Source organism: Echinops telfairi, unplaced genomic scaffold, assembly GCF_000313985.2.
Source record: "Echinops telfairi isolate 266 unplaced genomic scaffold, ASM31398v2 ScPeMD7_9;HRSCAF=40, whole genome shotgun sequence".
Classification (NCBI taxonomy): Eukaryota; Metazoa; Chordata; class Mammalia; order Afrosoricida; family Tenrecidae; genus Echinops; species Echinops telfairi.
In genome coordinates, this window is record NW_022103906.1 from 31,895,060 (window position 1) to 31,912,429 (window position 17,370).

The 17,370-nt window shown below is 41.7% G+C and overlaps 1 protein-coding gene across 1 annotated transcript in view; it reads left to right on the plus strand.

The window, feature by feature from the left end:
* Positions 1 to 17,159, plus strand: part of ZMAT4 (zinc finger matrin-type 4) — a 532,047-nt gene extending 514,888 nt beyond the window's left edge. Inside the window, 1 exon segment of the mRNA XM_013005877.2 lies at positions 14,783 to 17,159. Coding sequence (XP_012861331.2) covers positions 14,783 to 14,798 — 16 coding nt within the window. The 3' untranslated portion in view covers positions 14,799 to 17,159.
* The last annotated feature ends 211 nt before the right edge of the window (positions 17,160 to 17,370 follow it).

Below are 17,370 nucleotides of genomic sequence, written 5' to 3' on the forward strand. Positions count from 1 at the left end.
TCCTGAAGGGATCATCTATCCTGGATTCCTTGTGTTTCCACTTCCTATCTGTACCAGTGTACATCCTCTGGTCTAGCCAGATTTATAGGGTAGAATTGGGATCATGAAAGTGGGAGGGGAGAGCTTTGGGGGTTTTCAGTATATAAAAATCATATCACCTGCGAATAATGATAGTTTCACCTCTTCTTTCCCCCAGATGAATTACTTTAATGTCTTTCCTTTGCCTTAGTTGTTAGCTAGGACTTCTAGTATGACCTTGAATAAAATAGGGGACATGGAGCATCCTTGTCTGGTCCTGTGTTTCATTGGGGATTTTTCATCTCTTTTCCACTCACTACTACATTGGTTGTTGGTTTTTCATATATGGCTTGTATTATATTGAGGATTTTCCCTTACAGTCCTAATTTTTGGGTGCCGTAAGCAGGAATGGGTGTAGGATGTTGTCACATGCTTTTTCTGCATCTTTTACTATTATCATGTGGTTCTTATCCTTTTTCTTGCCAATGCAGTGAATAATGTTGATGGACTTTTGGATATAGAGCCATCCCTGCATCCCAGGAATGAATTCCACTTGGTCATGGTGAATTATTCGTTTTATATACTTTTGTATTCTCTTGGCCAGTTTTATGTTAAGTAGTGATTATTTCCTGTGGAAGTTGGACTGAGTTCTCATTTCCTCATGAACTAGTGATAAGAGAAATCCCTGGTTTCCTTGCCTCATAGGCTTTTCCTGAGGACAACACAACAACCAAACTCAACACGTGAAAGGGCAAGAAGGGTTTGTAAATGATCTTTTATAATCAGTCTTCCATAACCTAATATTTGAATGTGTAGTTTACACATATTCTATTCCTTAGAAACAAATCACCAGGGGGTATTTCACAAGGGCATGTATAAAGCAAAACCAGTGACATGTGGACTTTTATGCCAAGAAAGTGGCTCACACAGTTGTAGAAACAGTTATGTCTGGGGATCAGATGTTAAGTTAGAGGTTTGTCCTGACTCCCAAAGTTTCTGGGGCCAAAGATCCAGGAAGCAGAACGACCACAAGCTAGTGGAGGCAGAGACAGATGAGTCTACATCAGCAGGCAATATGGTAGTCTTGTGACAGCTCCCGAGGTCAGCAGGTTGCTGAGCCAGATGCAAGTTCTAGACCAGCAAGAAGAAGTAAGCTAGCTTCCCTGTAGTGTTGAATTCTATAAGAGTAGGCCACAACATCAATGAAGCTTCCTTTCATTTGTGTCAAGGCTGTGACCTGACTAAGGACCTAGCCCTTCATCCTATTCTTCCCACGATTGCTTAGCTCTTCATAGGAGATCATGGAGTTGATTATATTGTATTAGATCATATGGGAGAATCCTGGACCAGCTAAGTCAACTCAAAACCTATATATCACAGCATTTTTATCAGAGGTAGGGATGTGGGGGATCCACTTTGGAAGCTACTACTACTGTCTACTCTCTGGGTTATTTTTCCTTTTTAATTCAAAACTAGCAGGTATCCATGCAACTCATTTTTTTAGCCTACTTTCTGCCAGTAGAATTTTGCGGTGCCATTAACTTCTTTTCATTCTGTACTGGTTTCTTAATTTTCAGTTTAAGGTGACAATGTTCCTGCCAATGTTTGATTCTTGGAAATTTTGACTGATTTCTGTAATCCCCCTGCCCCGATGCTTTTAATTAATCCTTTTATAGGGAGCTTGTACAGATATCATAACAATCCATAATTCAATTAGGTCAAGCATAATTGCACAGTTGCTACCGCATCAGTTTTCAAGCATTTTCTTTATTCTTGAACTCCTTTATGCACTCCTTCCCCATCTCTATCCCTGAGTGTATACATAAATATATATTATATAATATATATTATATTTTTTCCATATCTTACCCTATCCAATAAATCTATTCACCTACAATTCTATTGTTTGCTTCCTTTGAGTAGAGTTATACAATCATCCTTGCTTTCAGACACCCTCCCCCACCTTCCCGTATCCTCAGGGAGACATTACTCCTGTTACTATTTCTGAAGGGTTATTTATCTTGGTTTTCATGCATCTAACTATCTTAATTTTACAAATGAATCTATGCAGGTCTTATAAGATTAAAGCGGTAAAACACAACCCATAATAGTATGGGGAGGAAATATTAAAGAATTAGAGGATAGTTGTATGTTTCCTTGGTGCTATACTGTGCTATGGATTTATCATTCCTTTCATGTGGTCCTTTTGTGAGGGACTGTCCAATTATCTTACAGGTGGGTCGTTGGTCTCAACTTTGTCCACGCTCCTTCACAGACATTTAATTGCTTGTTTTTGAACTTCTAATATCTATTCCATCGGCACCTTGTGATCATACAGGCTGGTGTGCTTCTTCCATGTGGACATTGTTGTTTCCCTGCTAGAAAGCCGCATGATTTACCACAAGCCTTTAAGACCCCCAGACACTATATCTTTTAATAGTTGGGCACCATCAGCTTTCAATTTCTGTGATTTTTATTGGGGTTAGGACATTAGACCAAAGTTCTAATGGCAAATCTCTTTGACAAGAGCCTTTCTCTACATTTAGCTCTGGCTGAGAAGGCTGAGATAAAGCCTATTGTTCATTCAGACAAAGTGTGAACACATTTTCTCTCTTTAAAGGGTCCTTTATGTGACTGGGTGACAACTCTTGATTTTGCGAGCCGTTTGTATTCCTAACCAAGGGTTGTCATACTCTCAGCTTTACCTCTCGATCACATTGTTCCTGATAACACTTGGAAGACTTTTCTTAATTCGCTTTTGCCATCTTGTGAGACTGAGAATTTTCAAATCTTTCCACCTTAGTTCTTTTAAGTGAACCTTCCTTCAATGTATCTTTTTTTTAATCAATTTTTAATATGAGCAGCAAGATGAAGCCAAGTGGCACCTCAAATACTCAATGTAGAAATCACCAAGTTCATTAATGCTCATCAAAGTAGAATTATGAGGTGGAAATTATGTTTGAAGAAACTCCCTGCCGTATATTCAAATCCTCCGTTCAGCACATCCCTGTTTATCCCTCTCACTCTACTGTTCCACTGTAGAGAGAAAATGTATGTTCACACTTTGTCTGAATGAACAATAGGCTTTATGTCAGCCTTCTCAGCCAGAGCTAAGTGTCGTTTCTGGTTGGCAAGCTAAAGTTTTCAGCAACCCAAGTTTCACGAATATCTTTCTACTAAATCAAGTACTTTATATTTCATGCATTGGAATCAGAGATTCATCAAAGAAGCAAGTAATTGATTATGTATTAGTTGGTTAATATGTCATTCTCTTAGCTCAATTTCAAGTTCACTATGTCGAGTTGACTCCATCTCATAACAATCTTCTGGGGCAGAGTAGAGCTGGTCCATGGGGTTTCCAAGATGGCAGGTGTTCATGGAAGCAGGCTGTCTCATTGTTCTCCTGTGGAGGGGCTGGTGGGTGCAAACTGCTGACTTGTCAGCTGTTCAGTGTTTCACATGCCACTTCACTAAGGATCCTTAAGTTAGTTTTAAAACGTATGCTATTCAAGTTACACTGTTGATAATTTACATTTAATAATAATAATATCACTATAAAAGGAGCAGGTCGACCATCCATACAATGGCTCCTTGGGGAAAGCCCCACTTGCTGCTCTGGTCCCATGAAGATTATAACATAGAAAACCCTGTGGCATAGTTCTACTCTGTCACCTAGGTTGCTTTGAGTTAAACTTAACTCAATAGTACCCAACAACAACATTTTTACAGGAGAAAACAGCCTTAACTTTGTCCTAAGGAGTGGGTTTGAACCACGGACCTTTTGGTTAGCAGCCTGGTGCTTACTCCCCTGGACCATGAGGGCTCCTTAGCTATCCCTGTAGCATGTCAATTCATTAGAATGACTTACAGAATTCAAGAAAGCATTGAATTTATGCTTAGAGGTTTATTTTAAAGGATACAAATCAGGAGCAGAATAGAGTGAGGTGGTCTGCTTGGGCCACCAATCAGGAAGCTCAGTGAACTTCCAGCCCTAGACACTTTTGCGGGTTTTCCTATGTAGGCATAGTTAATTAAATCACTGCTCATGAGGTTGAACTCCGTCTGCAGCCAAACTCTCTTCTCGTGGCTCAGACTGCTATCACAGCCCCTATCTATGTGCTATTTCCCTAGCATGTGCTGTCAGGGGTGGCTCAGATTCTTTCTGAGTAGCACTGACTCCAGTTTCAGTTAAAATGCCAAGCATGTAGAGTTTCTTTACCAGAAACCAGCAGCCCAAACCAAATTCATTGGGTAAAGTTACTTCTACACCCCATTAACAAAAACCTTACAAAGAGTTTTCATTAATCTACTTATTGCTCACCCCAAAACCTATGCAGTGTCTATCTTATCCTGAATTTATATATTGGAAAATTGAGCCTCAGAGTGATTAAGGAATTTTGTACTGACTATGGGATTTATATGATATCATCAGAGAGCAGGGTCCCAGAGTCAGCAGCACAATACTCCACTCATAGCATATGCCCTACTGGGATAGTGTGGAGGGTCCAGGGATTTGGGGGAACAAGGGGGGAGGGAGGCCTAGGGGGAATTTTTATTAGCACAGTTCTTAGAAACAGCCAAGTAGTTGCCCACATTATTGAGTTTACCTAACACAGACACAGAAGATGCCACTGCCGTTACAGATCCCCAACTCTTTTTTTATGACATTTTCCAAGACCCATAACAGCCCACAGACTTTCAGGGAAGCTCCGGGAACATGTGCTGACTTCCTCTATCCCCGTCCTTTGGCTATCAGATCGAGTTTGACTCTGATTGCAAAATGTGCTGACAGTTGTCAGTAGTGGATTTGGACATCTGCTTACACCTGTGGCTGTTTGTAGTTGGTGCTGGTTACCATATAAATGCTGAGCTGAAGGGAAAAAGATGGAGTCGGGTGGGAGGTGGGGCAAGAAAAGAAGAGAAAGTTAGTATAGCATCCACCCTTTCTGTGGATGTGTCATTTTAGAATTTGAGATAATTTAGATGGGCTGTCAGAAAACTGCTGAATTTGGAACTGAACAGCTTAAAGGATTGAGTTCAGCTTGGTTGCAGTGACCTGGGTCAGGGCACAATATTTCAACATCTCAGGAGTGGAAAGGTCCCAGAGAATGGATCAGCCCAGTTTTTTTCATGGAATGAATGAGGAGATTGAGGCTTGAGGAGGTGAAGATATACTTGCAATGGGATGTAATAATTCAGTAGTAAATCTAGGTCTAGAACCCACATTAATATATATATTTTTATTTTTTAAATCATTTCATTGGGGGGCTCGTACAACACTTATCATAATCCATACATACATCCCTTGTGTCAAGCACATTTTACATATGTTGCCATCATCATTGCTTTCTACTTGAGCCCTTGGTATCACCTCCTCATTTTTTCCCCTTCCTCCCAGCTACCCCCTCCCTCATAAATCCTTGATAATGTATACATTATTAGTATTTTGTCATATCTTACACTGTCTGATGTCTCCCTTCACCACTTTTCTGTTGTCCATCCCCCAAGAGAGGAGGTTATATGTAGATCCTTGTCATCGGTTTCCCCTTTATACCCCACCTTCGCTCACCCTCCTGGCTTCTCCACTCACACCACTGGTCCTGAAGGGATCATCTGTCCTGGATTCCGTGTGTTTCCAGTTCCTATCTGTACCAGTGTACATCCTCCGGTCTAGCCAGATTTGTAAGGTAGAATTGGGATCATGATAGTGGGGGGAGGAAGCATTTAGGAACTAGAGGAAAGTTGTTTGTTTCATCTTTGCTACATTACACCCTGACTGGCTCGTCAACTCCCGGCAACCCTTCTGTAAGGGGATGTCCAGTTCCCCAATCTGCACTCCCCCTCATTCACAATGGTATGATTTTTTGTTCTTTGATGCCTGATACCTGATCCCTTCAACACCTCATGATCACACAGGCTGGTGTGTTTCTTCCATGGCGGCTTTGTTGCTTCTGAGCTAGATAGATGGCTGCTTGTTTACCTTCAAGCCTTTAAGACCCCAGACGCTGTATCTTTTGAAAGCCGGGCACCATCAGCTTTCTTTACCACATTTGCCCATGCACCCATCTGTCCTCAGCGATTGTATCGGGAAGGTGAGCACACAATGATATGATTTTTTTCTTCACTGATGCCTGTAACCTGATCCCTTCAACACCTCATGATCATACAGGCTGGTGTGCTTCTTGGTGAGGAGGGTGTAAGAGGCCTGGTAGCGCTTGAGCAAGGGTAATGTAACAGAGAAGAAATGAATCAGCCCAAATGAAGGCTGATCATGATGGAAGGACAAGAGGAAAGCAAAGGAAATGGAAAGAACTAGGTGGTAAAGGGCATTTGTGGAGGTCTAGATTGAGGTATGTACATATGTAAATATACTTATTTATGATGATGGGGAAATAGATATATGTGCATATATTTATAGGTTTATTAGTATTAAGATAGCAGATGGACATTGGGCCTCCACTCAAGAACTCCCTCAATGCAAGAACACTTTGTTCTATTAAACTTGCATTCCATGATGCTCACCTTCCCGACACGATCGTTGAAGACAAATGTGTGCATAAGAAAATGTGGTGAAAAAAGCTGATGGTGCCCAGCTATCAAAAGATATAATGTTAATATGTTTTCTGAGCTCATTTGTTCCATGGCATAATACCGTTTAGGAATTTTGATCATACTTGAATTATCACCGTCAAATGATGATTCACATGCATTATTCACAGGCATTATCTTACTGCTACTACTTTTACCATCACAGGCCTCATTGAATCCTCAATGGTCCATTCCTTGGTGGAGACTCTTACACTCCTGCCCTCTTTCTCCCTGTCCCAGCCTACACAGAATGTCTGTACGTTGGGCTGCATCTGACAACATTTCCTAGTCTTCTTCTCAGCAATCTGTCTCACAGAATATTTCTTCTCAATTCTTAATGCTTCTGTGCCCAGTCCTCCCTTCCCCTCTGATCATACCACCCACCCTCCTCCCTTACAAAACATCCTTCTTTCAATCTCTCATTGGATCATACAACTCTGAGCCATGCCTTTCAAGACCTCTCTGTCTAGTTGCTAGCTGTGGGGAATTCCTTTGCATTTCTAAGTTTCTTCTCTAGGACAACTTGGAGCCAACTGGCATGAATGGCCTCCAGGTTGTCAAGGTTTGTACAGGAGCTGAAGGAAAAGATTCAGAAAGTGTGGCAACCATTTTGGCATTTCTTTTCCCCTACTGCTTGAGTTTAGAGACTCTAAAATATTTGAATCTTTGAATGGGACAGTGGCCAGTCTACCCATAAAATGTACCCATTGTTCTCCAATTAGGGGGTGGGGATGTATTTTATGTGGTTAGGGAAGAAAAATATCCAGGTGGTTTAGTAGGTTAAGCACTGGACTGCTAACTGCAAAGTCAGCAATGGAAACCCACCAGGTGCTCAAGTGTTAGAGAAAGATGTGGCTCTTGGTTCCCAGAAAGATAGACACTTCAGACACCTTAAGAGCACTTCTACTTTGTCCTGTAGTGTCACGATGAGCGAATGAAGAAGTAACTCTGAGGTTTAGAAAGATATGTTAAACTGTTCTCAAAAATAGCCTATTTTTATGAATAAAAAAAAAGGCATGGAGCTACCTGGTTTAAAAAACTTATAATGGTTCTATATCAGCACTATGAAGACAGAAATACTGTGTTTAAGGCCACGTGCATCTCTAAAGGACTTGAAGTGTGACGAGTACACTGAGCTCTTACTTTATTCTAGTCTTCTTTTTTAAACTTATGTAACCGCATATGGTACCATTGTATACTATGCATTGTAGGATATTGTTTTACTTTAAAAAAATTTGACCATGTCAGCCCATCAGGTATTAGCACCCCTCTCATCTCCACCATCTTTATGCCAAGCTTTATTGTTTTTCATAACCCTTCCCTTACCTTAGAAGCAAGAGCTGTCTTTAGTGTCTACAAGGGACATCCAAGTTTAATAGCCTGCCTCTGCTTCCTCAAATTATATAAGACACAAGAATCAACTTAGTTGAGTCATCATTGGCAAGGGCTCATTTAATAGTACAAAAAAAATAATAATGATAATAATCACCTAGCATTTACATATTGCTTCATATTACTGAATACATAACACCTCCATGTATTAACTCACTTAATCTTCATAGCAACCCTAAGAGGTGATAATAACTGTTTTCTTATGTTTGTTTTTTATGGATGCAATCACTTAGGAAAGACCCCAACAATAATAACGGCAGGGCTAGGACTTGTGGTCAGGAATTGATGTTAGCACTCTCTCTGACCAGGCCTGAACTGCCTCTACCCTGAACTCTACAGCAGAAATTTTCCTAAGATCAATACCTCAGCACATATGTGAATTCCACAAGGAAGTGGAACTGATTAAGACTGTGGCCACTTGAATTCTTGGCTCTGTCTCTGAAAACCCATTGCTACAAGGTGTATGCTAATCATCGTCATACTATCAGACAAAGTGGAACACTCTCATGTGGTGTCTGAGACTAAAACTTTCCAGGAACTGACTGCCTCGTCTTGCTCCCTCAGAACAGCTGGTGGATTTGAAATGCTGGTCTTGCAGACAGCAGCCCAGTGTTGAATGCCCTGCACCAGAGCTCCTTGTTCGCAGAGGGATTAAAAACTGCAGGAAGAAAACAAACACCTTTCAGGTTTTCTTATTAGGAGCATGCATACACATTATCTCATTTACTCCGCTTAATGATGTAGTCAGAAAGATATTACAAATGTCTTTGTGAGGAATCAGAACCAGATTTTCTAACATGAATGAAAAAAAACCATGAACTTATATGAAGCGTAGTAGAAGTAAAGGTGGAAATAGAGTTTCAAATGCTCAGCTGTTTCCAGAGTGGGGGAGAAGGTGTGATGCAGCAGGAACTTGGCATTGGAAGTTAACAGGCATCGGCCAGGTCTCTAGTTCTGTACCCAAACCAAACCAAACACTACTAGTGAGTCCATGCTGGCTCATAGCAACACCCCCACCCCCACCCCCCTGTGGGTTTCTGAGACTGTAACTGTTTACGGAAGTCGAAAGTCCAGTCTTTCTGGGAGCTGCTAGTGGTTTCGAACTGCCAACCACAAGGACTGCAGCCCACTGTGTAACCACTACACCAGTAGTTCTGTAATGGAATGAAAAAGCCAGTGAGCTCTCTCACCCCGAAACTCAAAAAACTCTATGCCATTCAGTCAATTCTGGCTCATAGTGACCCTATAGGACAGGGTAGAACTGCCTCTGTAAGTTTCCAAGACCGCTCTCTTTAAAGGACCAGAAAGCCCCGCCTTTCTCCCATGGAGCAGCTGGTGATTTTGAACTTCTTAGTCTAGGGTGAGTAGTGCAATGTATAACCACTACACCACCAGCATTTCTACTCTCATCCCCAGCGCTAGCTTTTTGCAGCTTTCTCACTCTGCCTCCACTTAGCTGTGGCTCACTCCCTGGTACCAAGTCCGTTCCCACTCATAGCAAGCCTACAGGGCAGATAGAACTGCCCCTGTGGGTTTCCAAAGACAAATCTTGTCTTTTCCCCGGCGGAGCCCCTGGTGATTTTGAACTGCTGACCTGTCATTTAGCAGCCTAACATGTAACCATGACACCACCAGGGATCCTCAGCTGGGACTAGGACCTTCTCCAGGGGGAAATGGTGCCACCTTAGCTAGGGACTCTGGGTGTGAGGGTGCATGTGTGTGTGCAGGTATGTGGGTGTGTGTGCGCATGCGCGTGCGTGCACATGAGCACGCCATCAATTGTTCTCATCTGTAAAATGAGGATGTCAGATTTGTCTTCATGATCCCTGGGGTCCCTACTAGATCTAACATTTCATTATTTTGTGATTTTATGAAAAATGTTTTGCAAAGCAAATGAATAGTGTAAACAGGATATAAAGAGACTATTTGCTATCTAAAGGGAATAAATTGTTCTCCAACACATCAGGAGCATTCATTTGCATATAAACAATGTAAATTCTCTATAAACAGAGGCTTGTTTTCTTAGGTGCTTGGTGAATTCATTACTGATCATGCTTGTCAATTCCTCTAGTCTATATGTATTAGGAGGTAGTAGAGCTGCAGTTATTTGAAGTAATCTATGCTGCAGAATGTTCACAATTAGCCTGAATTGTCTTACTTTAAACTATCTCTTCATAAAAGAGGCTATCTATATATGTGACATTTGCTTTTCCCAAAAGGATTTGTAGAAATTTGTCTTTTTGCTACTCAGCTGGTAGAGATGTCTGCTGACTCATGTTAAATTGGTCCAGGAATACGCCTAAAGTTCTACAGCCTGTTAGGACTGGGCCGTGAAAAGGAGGAAGACCTGAAACAAGATGGATTGACACAGTGGCTGCCTGCCGTCACGGACTGAAACATGAGCACGTGTGTGAGGCTGCCCAGGATGGGGTGGTGTCTCATTGTGTTGTGCATATGGATCCTGTGAGTCAAAACTGACTCCAAGGCCCCCAACCACAACAGCAACAACAACAACGTGACCCAAAGCCCTACCTGCACTCTTCACCCCCGACTCTTATCATTCTGCTTTTTACTCGGTTGTAACTATAAATGCTGCTCCTCTGCCCCCGCAATATCAACTACGCTACACAGATTTCCACTGGAAATTGAACTTCTGAAATGTGTTAGTGGATATGAAACAGTATTAAGTAGTTGAACATCATTCAAAGCTACTACCCTAATTCTATGCTCTCTGTGTCTCGTCTCCTTCTCCCCTAGTCTGTTTCTCTTCCTCTCTTTTTACCCCAAATGTCTTCATTCTTCTGCCATCCGCCTTTCTTAGATGCAAAACAAATTACATCCCTCACTTTAAGCATAGTTATTGAGAGATCACTTCCTACAGCTTAGGCAGATTTGGGGAATTTGTTCTCCACTGCCAATTGGCATCTTAGAATAGGCCATATACGTTGTCTTTTGGTCAGAATAATGCCAGGGAAGGATTTGTCACAGTAACAGGTGTCCACCTAGAGGTATGAGAGGACCTGGTGAAGTAAAGGGTGACCGTCGGGGCTGGGTTGAGTTTCCTGAAAAAAGAAATAACCTATGTAAACCTTAGAAGCAGTGAGAGCCTGGCTAGTTCAGGAAGCTATACTAATAATCTCTGTTAGGAGCTTGGAGTTGTTGTGGGATTATCTTCTTCATAAAAGGCCTTTGGTTTTTTCCTCTTTTTTAAAATTTATATTAAGATGCTTGAACTTCTCTAGTAGGTGATGGGGATCCAGTGAGGAAGTAGAGCTACACGGTGATGAAGCAGTAGAGATGACTGCAGACACGTCAGGTGGAAGTCTAGTGCAACGCTAAGGGCCTGGAATAAACATGGGGCAGGAAGATGGAGAGGAGGTGGCATATTCACAGGTGAACTAGGTTGTCAACCAGTTAGTGATTCACCTGTTAATGGCGTGGGAGAGAGAGTGTGCAGGATAGAAGACTCCCAATTTGTGTGCCCTGCATTTTACTTGCCAAATTAGAGAATACAGGAAGAGAAAGAACAGGTGTTCACTTTTGGAAGTATACTGTCACTTGATTTATCATTGTACTATGATGTTAAGTAAATGAGGCAGACCTATAAAGTGTTTCTTGTATATTATTCATGGTTCAAAGTCTTGACTGTGTAGCAACACGTTTGTGAAAAGTGGTTGGCACATGGCTCTTCCTGGTCTGAGAGCTTCTGGCCATCTTGCTTTTTGTTAGGCATGAGCCCTGCTTTGGTTTTCCTTGCCATTGTGAGTTTGCTACATGTCTATCAGGAACTCGACTTAATAGTGGCTGAAGATGTACTGCTTTGTTTTTTAACTGGCCTACTGGACCGTTTAAATTCACTGTTACACAAATGGGCAATTTATACTCCTCCCTAGCCAACCACCTTCAAACACACCTGGCCAGACTACCTTCCCAGCCGTGAGGCTTTGCGGGGAAGATTGCATTCATTTCTGATCATCTTCAATTGTGAGAACAGTTGAATTTCTGTAGAAGACTACTTTTTAGGTACTAAGACATTCTGACGAAACTACAACAAGATTGGTATTTCATACTCAGTTTGAGATCCTACCCCTTTTCTGTGCCACCTAGGGAGGAATAGGGGAGTGGGGGGCTGATTACCAAAAGGAGGGAGACTTTTTTCTTTTCTTTTAACTTCACTGGTCTGGTGGACATGAATCTCACCTGGTTTATCCTGGGTGGCCATCAACCCCGCCTGGCCCCTTCCGACAGCGGCTCATATTCACAGAAATCATGCTCCTGGGCCCTGATGGGGGCACCATGACAAATCTGCGGGGTGCTTACACTGTCCCAAATTTCTAAATGACCAGGAATCCACCAGGAAAAGAAGATCAGCAATTAAATGCGCTTCCTCCAAGAATAGAGTCTGAATACACAGTAGGACTCGGAGAAGTGAAAACTATTAATTACAAAACAGAAGCAGGCAGCTGAGCAGACCACACTGGCTTGGAAGTCATCCAAGGAGAGGCGGAGACTTCTCCTCAACCTTTACTTTGTGTTGTGAACGGAAGGGGACAGTGACACAGCCCTTACACGTATGCCCTTGCCTGGCATCATGGATGAGATACGGAAATATTTAATAACGCAAAATAAGGACATGTGCACCTGACTCACACAGGACACAGAAACGTCCTTTTTTTGGGGAAGTAGACTTACCCATTCCACCTTGTCCTATGTTTCTAGCTGTATTTCAAGAATCCAACGACTTTCTTACTATCCCTGCTACATTTTTAAGAATTATGGAAATGTGATAAGACATGTTGTCATTCTTTTGAGGGTCTTATGTGTCAAAAACAAAGTGGGCTCTATTAACATGAATGGTATCTGAGCATGCGAGTCAAAATCATCTCTTCAAAATAAATAAAATTTAAAACACTCTGAAACAAAGATGATCCCATATCACAAATGAGGAATATGTAATGAACTCTTTTCCCCAATGCTTTTCTCCACTTTTCTATTTAAAGAAATTTCTGAAAATATATGAATTGTGCAGCTTATCTCTCAGATGAAAAATAATTTTCTTTTGGGATTGGAAGGCTGCCTATTTATTAATAGCAGTAAAATTTCCCATGTTCTTTTGTATCAAATGGGTTGCTGACTAAAATATGAAGCTTTCCCAGCAATAATAACAGTAATGGGTGAATCAATATGGAGTTGAAAGACATTTTAATTTGTCATTACTTCTGTGTGTTCAGAAAGGATATGAATAATTATACTGACTCCAAAAAGGGAGAGTGTGATATTTTTTTCTCAGTGTGGATTAAGTTCTTAATATACCCCTATTGCTCTAAAATAGGAAAAAAACTCTCTCTGGTTTCCTGAAATGATGCAATCATGACTTGAAAACTGGTCGCCTGCCAATGTGTTTGTACCTGTGTCTTCTCAATGTCCCACGGGGATGCTGCCCTTCAAACTCACTGTCATATGCGAAGTGCTCATCATTGCAGTTTACAAAAAAGGGAGGCATTTCCTCAGAGGCTTTCCAGCTTCCATGTCACATTAATTCACGAAGGTGACAGCAACAGTTGGAAGTTCTTCGGTCGTGAACTGGATAGCGGTGAACCGTGGGAATGGAACATGAGGGTGTAAAATGGCCTTTTCCCTTTTGTAACAAACATTTTAAAAATGTGATGGGTATCAGGGCCACTGCAGCACAAAATTCCAGTTATTTAACAAAGAAAACAAAAACATATAGTCTTGATTCTTTTCGTCCATACTATCATAACCTTCAGAGAGTGTTATCCAGATGGTAAAAATATTCTATGACAGCACTTTTTTCTTCTTCTTTCTTTCAATGAAATTCTAAGGCATTCTGTGTGCTTCTCTGTGGGTGGTAGAGTTTTCCTTTCTAGCTTGTGGGCTTCCATTTCATTGTCACATAGACACTTGATCTGTTAAGAGAGAGGGGAGTTTATTCAAGGGTTTAACTTGCTCCAGTGCTGGTGCCATCCCCCATCCTCTAAAACACAGCTTTAAAGTGAACTTCCTTGAAAACTCTACGCAGAAGCTCTGTTCAGCACACACGGGGGCCACTACCAAGAGGAATTTACTCCAGCGCAGCAGGCTTGTTTGGGTCATCTACTAGGAGATACTGCTTCTGCAGCGTCTTTGCAACCAGAGAGAACCCCCCTATATACAATAGGATCCAAACCCTGCTACCTTCTGATTCAGTCTTTGGCAGCCTCCCACTCCCAACTATGTCGACCCTTGGCTATTATCTCAGCCAGTTTAGGACTCCATGTTCTCACTTGTAAAACGACGGGAGCAGGGAATGCCACCCACACTAATCAGTGGCAATGGGATTTGAATTATCATGTAAAATGTGAAATTCTGGACACATTGTAGACATGCAATAAATGGTAGTGCCTTAAAAAAAAAAAACCCAACTAAGTGGTCTTTAAAAGTTAGCTATTTATTTGACTTATACCTGAAACATAAAGATGGTAATACGCAGCATGCCATTCAAAAAACAAGTCATTCTTTATATTTTAAGAACACTCAAGAGGAATTTAGTGTTTGCATTGATAATTTAAATGTATGAATCTGCTTTCTTATACTTGGAGATGGCATTAGAAAGACTTTTTTTATATACATAGGTTGTTCAGGACCTACGGGAATCACCTTATAAATTCTGATTTATTTTAATTTGATGACTAAAGTAATGTGGGGGTGGGGATAGATTGAGAAAGAGAAATTGGAATATGTCATTATGAAAGAAGGTAAGACCATGTTCCCTTCTGTCTTGTAGCCTGAAGAATAAGTAGTGAAAACATCAATCAAGAGATAAGAACAAATGTCAGGATTTCTCTGCTGTGGAGAATTGCTTATCAACCACCAGAGGAGGATTCTTTCTTGAACAATGAACATTTCTTATGAGGATTCACAGATTAACATATGACTAATCTTGGTTTCGGAAAAGGAATGAGGTTTCTCTCTCTCTCTCTCTTTTTTTTTAAAACTTTGTGGTAAGTTATAATATTTGAATGGATTTTTAAATTCTTTCCTGATAACATATTCAGCACATGTTTGAAGTAATAATCATGTAGCAAACGTAAAGGCAGTGGAAAACTTCCATTTCCTATGTATTCTAGATTTCTTCAGAATATATTTATTCTCTTAAACCCTTGATGATTGTGATGTAAACCACCTTCCTCCAAAACTAAGCATCTTTCTTCCTCATGTTGAACATGATTGTAGCAGCAGGCTCAAGACGAGAAGGAAGGCACCCTGTGAAGTGGAAGATACAGAAGAGAGAAATTCCGGGTGGTTTGTACTGCCTCAAACAGATGATCCAGGTTGGCCATCCGAACACGGAGAACGAGGAGAGGAAACAGTAGAAGCCTCATGGTTTTGTTTTCAGTCATTCAAGAACAGTGCCTCAAGGTTAAGCCAACTTCCCTTTCTTTGCAAGCTGCCAAAAAAAAAAATACCTTAGGAAAAGAATTAGTTTGCCTGCATGATGATCCTCTTAGGCAAAAAAAAAGAAAAAGAAAAAAATGTTTTTACAGCAGTTGACCTTGATGAAATGCTTTCCCAAAGGCCTTGAAAGAATTCTCAAGCCCAGAGTGGGATGGAAATAAATGGATGGTTCTGACTCGCGAGTTGTTCTTTGGGGGGACTAGTCACGTGGAAAGAAGTGTGTTAAACCCGAAGAACTGGGAGCCCTGTGGAAGCTGAGGGCCCCCCCCCCCCACTCCCTGTTTTCCATTGAAATCATGTAGCCCAGCCTAAGATTCAATCACTTGGGAAAGCGAGTCTCCTGCCCGTATGGCAGAGTGAACGAGCATCCCTCTCGGATGGCGAGTGTTTCTGAGTGCAGAAAACTCTTTAAGTTTGAATTCCGCCCATGGGACTAGTCTTGGGGTCCTGCCAGCTGAGCGCCACCCAGGCCTTTCGCTTGCGGCGATGATGCTTCTCCGTGCTCCCACTGCGACTCCCTCCAGCCGGGCTGCCCTGTGCACGCGCGCCCACAACGGTTCTTCTGCTGTCAGGATTTTTCTGGACGTCTTTTGTTTTTTTCCGCCGAGAGCTGAGGTGGTTACAGCCCAGTGAGCAATAAATGGAGCAACATAGAAGTGCACAATGTTGTTAAAGGTGGCTGTCTTCCTGTGTTTGAAATTTGGCGCCATTCCCTCAGGAGGAACCCCGTCTGCCGGGTTCTGTGCCTGTCGGGAGAGGCAGCCACCCTGGACTGTGATGAGAAGGAAGGTGTTGGATGGGAAGCAGTCTTTTCGACCGTTTTGGAAAGCACACGACCGAACTGCAAAATCCCAGCAATGGCTTTTCCCTGAATGTGTAAAATAAGGCTTTATTTGTCAATTCTGCTGTAAAATAAGCACTGTCCAAGTTTAAAAACAAGACAAAAAAAAGTCGTTTCTATATGTGTTTAGTGAGTGTGTTGATACCTTGAAGTGTATATGTTTAAATTACCTAATAGGAAAAAAAATCTATGATTATAGACTTCTTTTGCTTTACAGAGGGGCCATAATAAGGCCTTTTATTGATAAGCTCCTACATATAATAATAATCAGAGTATTTCAGAATTCCTAATCTAAATACCATTGTTCCTTGGCCACCTGCCAAGTCAAAGTGAATCCCCAGGCAATTTCTGTTTGTGTGTTGTCCATATTTGTTTACTTGTACCCCTTCAGGTAAGGAAAATTAATACTCCATGCACCAGGGAGACTCTAAATTCAGTTTTTGCCGGAAGTGCCCATGCATGTTATTTTGTTTGGGCTTTTTTTGTTGGGGAGGGTGGGACCTGAATGAAAACATGCCTGCTTGGGAAGCTAGCTGGTTTTTGTTGTTTGTTTAATTAGATCATATCTTAATTGTCAATTTTATTATGAATGAATGGGTTGGGTTCCTGTGGTAATAAATGTAGGTAATAAATAATGTCTTCAAATTGCCAAACTGCTTCCGGTAGAGGAGAAAATAACTTATCCTTTCAGGGCCTTAGGGCAAGCAGGGACCTGAAGCTGCTCAGTAAGTGCCAGAGGTTCTGGAGAAGAGGACCCCACAGTGATGGGAGGACTCAGGGGAGCCGGAGGAAAAGTGAGAGCCCTGGTGGCAAGAGTGGTTAAGTGCAGGGCTGCTAACTGAAAAGTCAGCAGTTCAAATTCCCTAGCCACCCCTCAGGAGAAAGTTGAGACGTTCTATTCCCACACAGTCTTGGGAGCCCTCGGAGCCAGTTTGACTCTGTCTGCGTGTCACTCGAATCCACCGGAGTAGGGAAGCGGCCGGAAGTCCACTCACATGGTTTTCACTTGATGAGAGACCGACCTTATCAGCAAAGTATCAAAATGATCAATACCTAAAGTACTTTGGCTCTTCCCG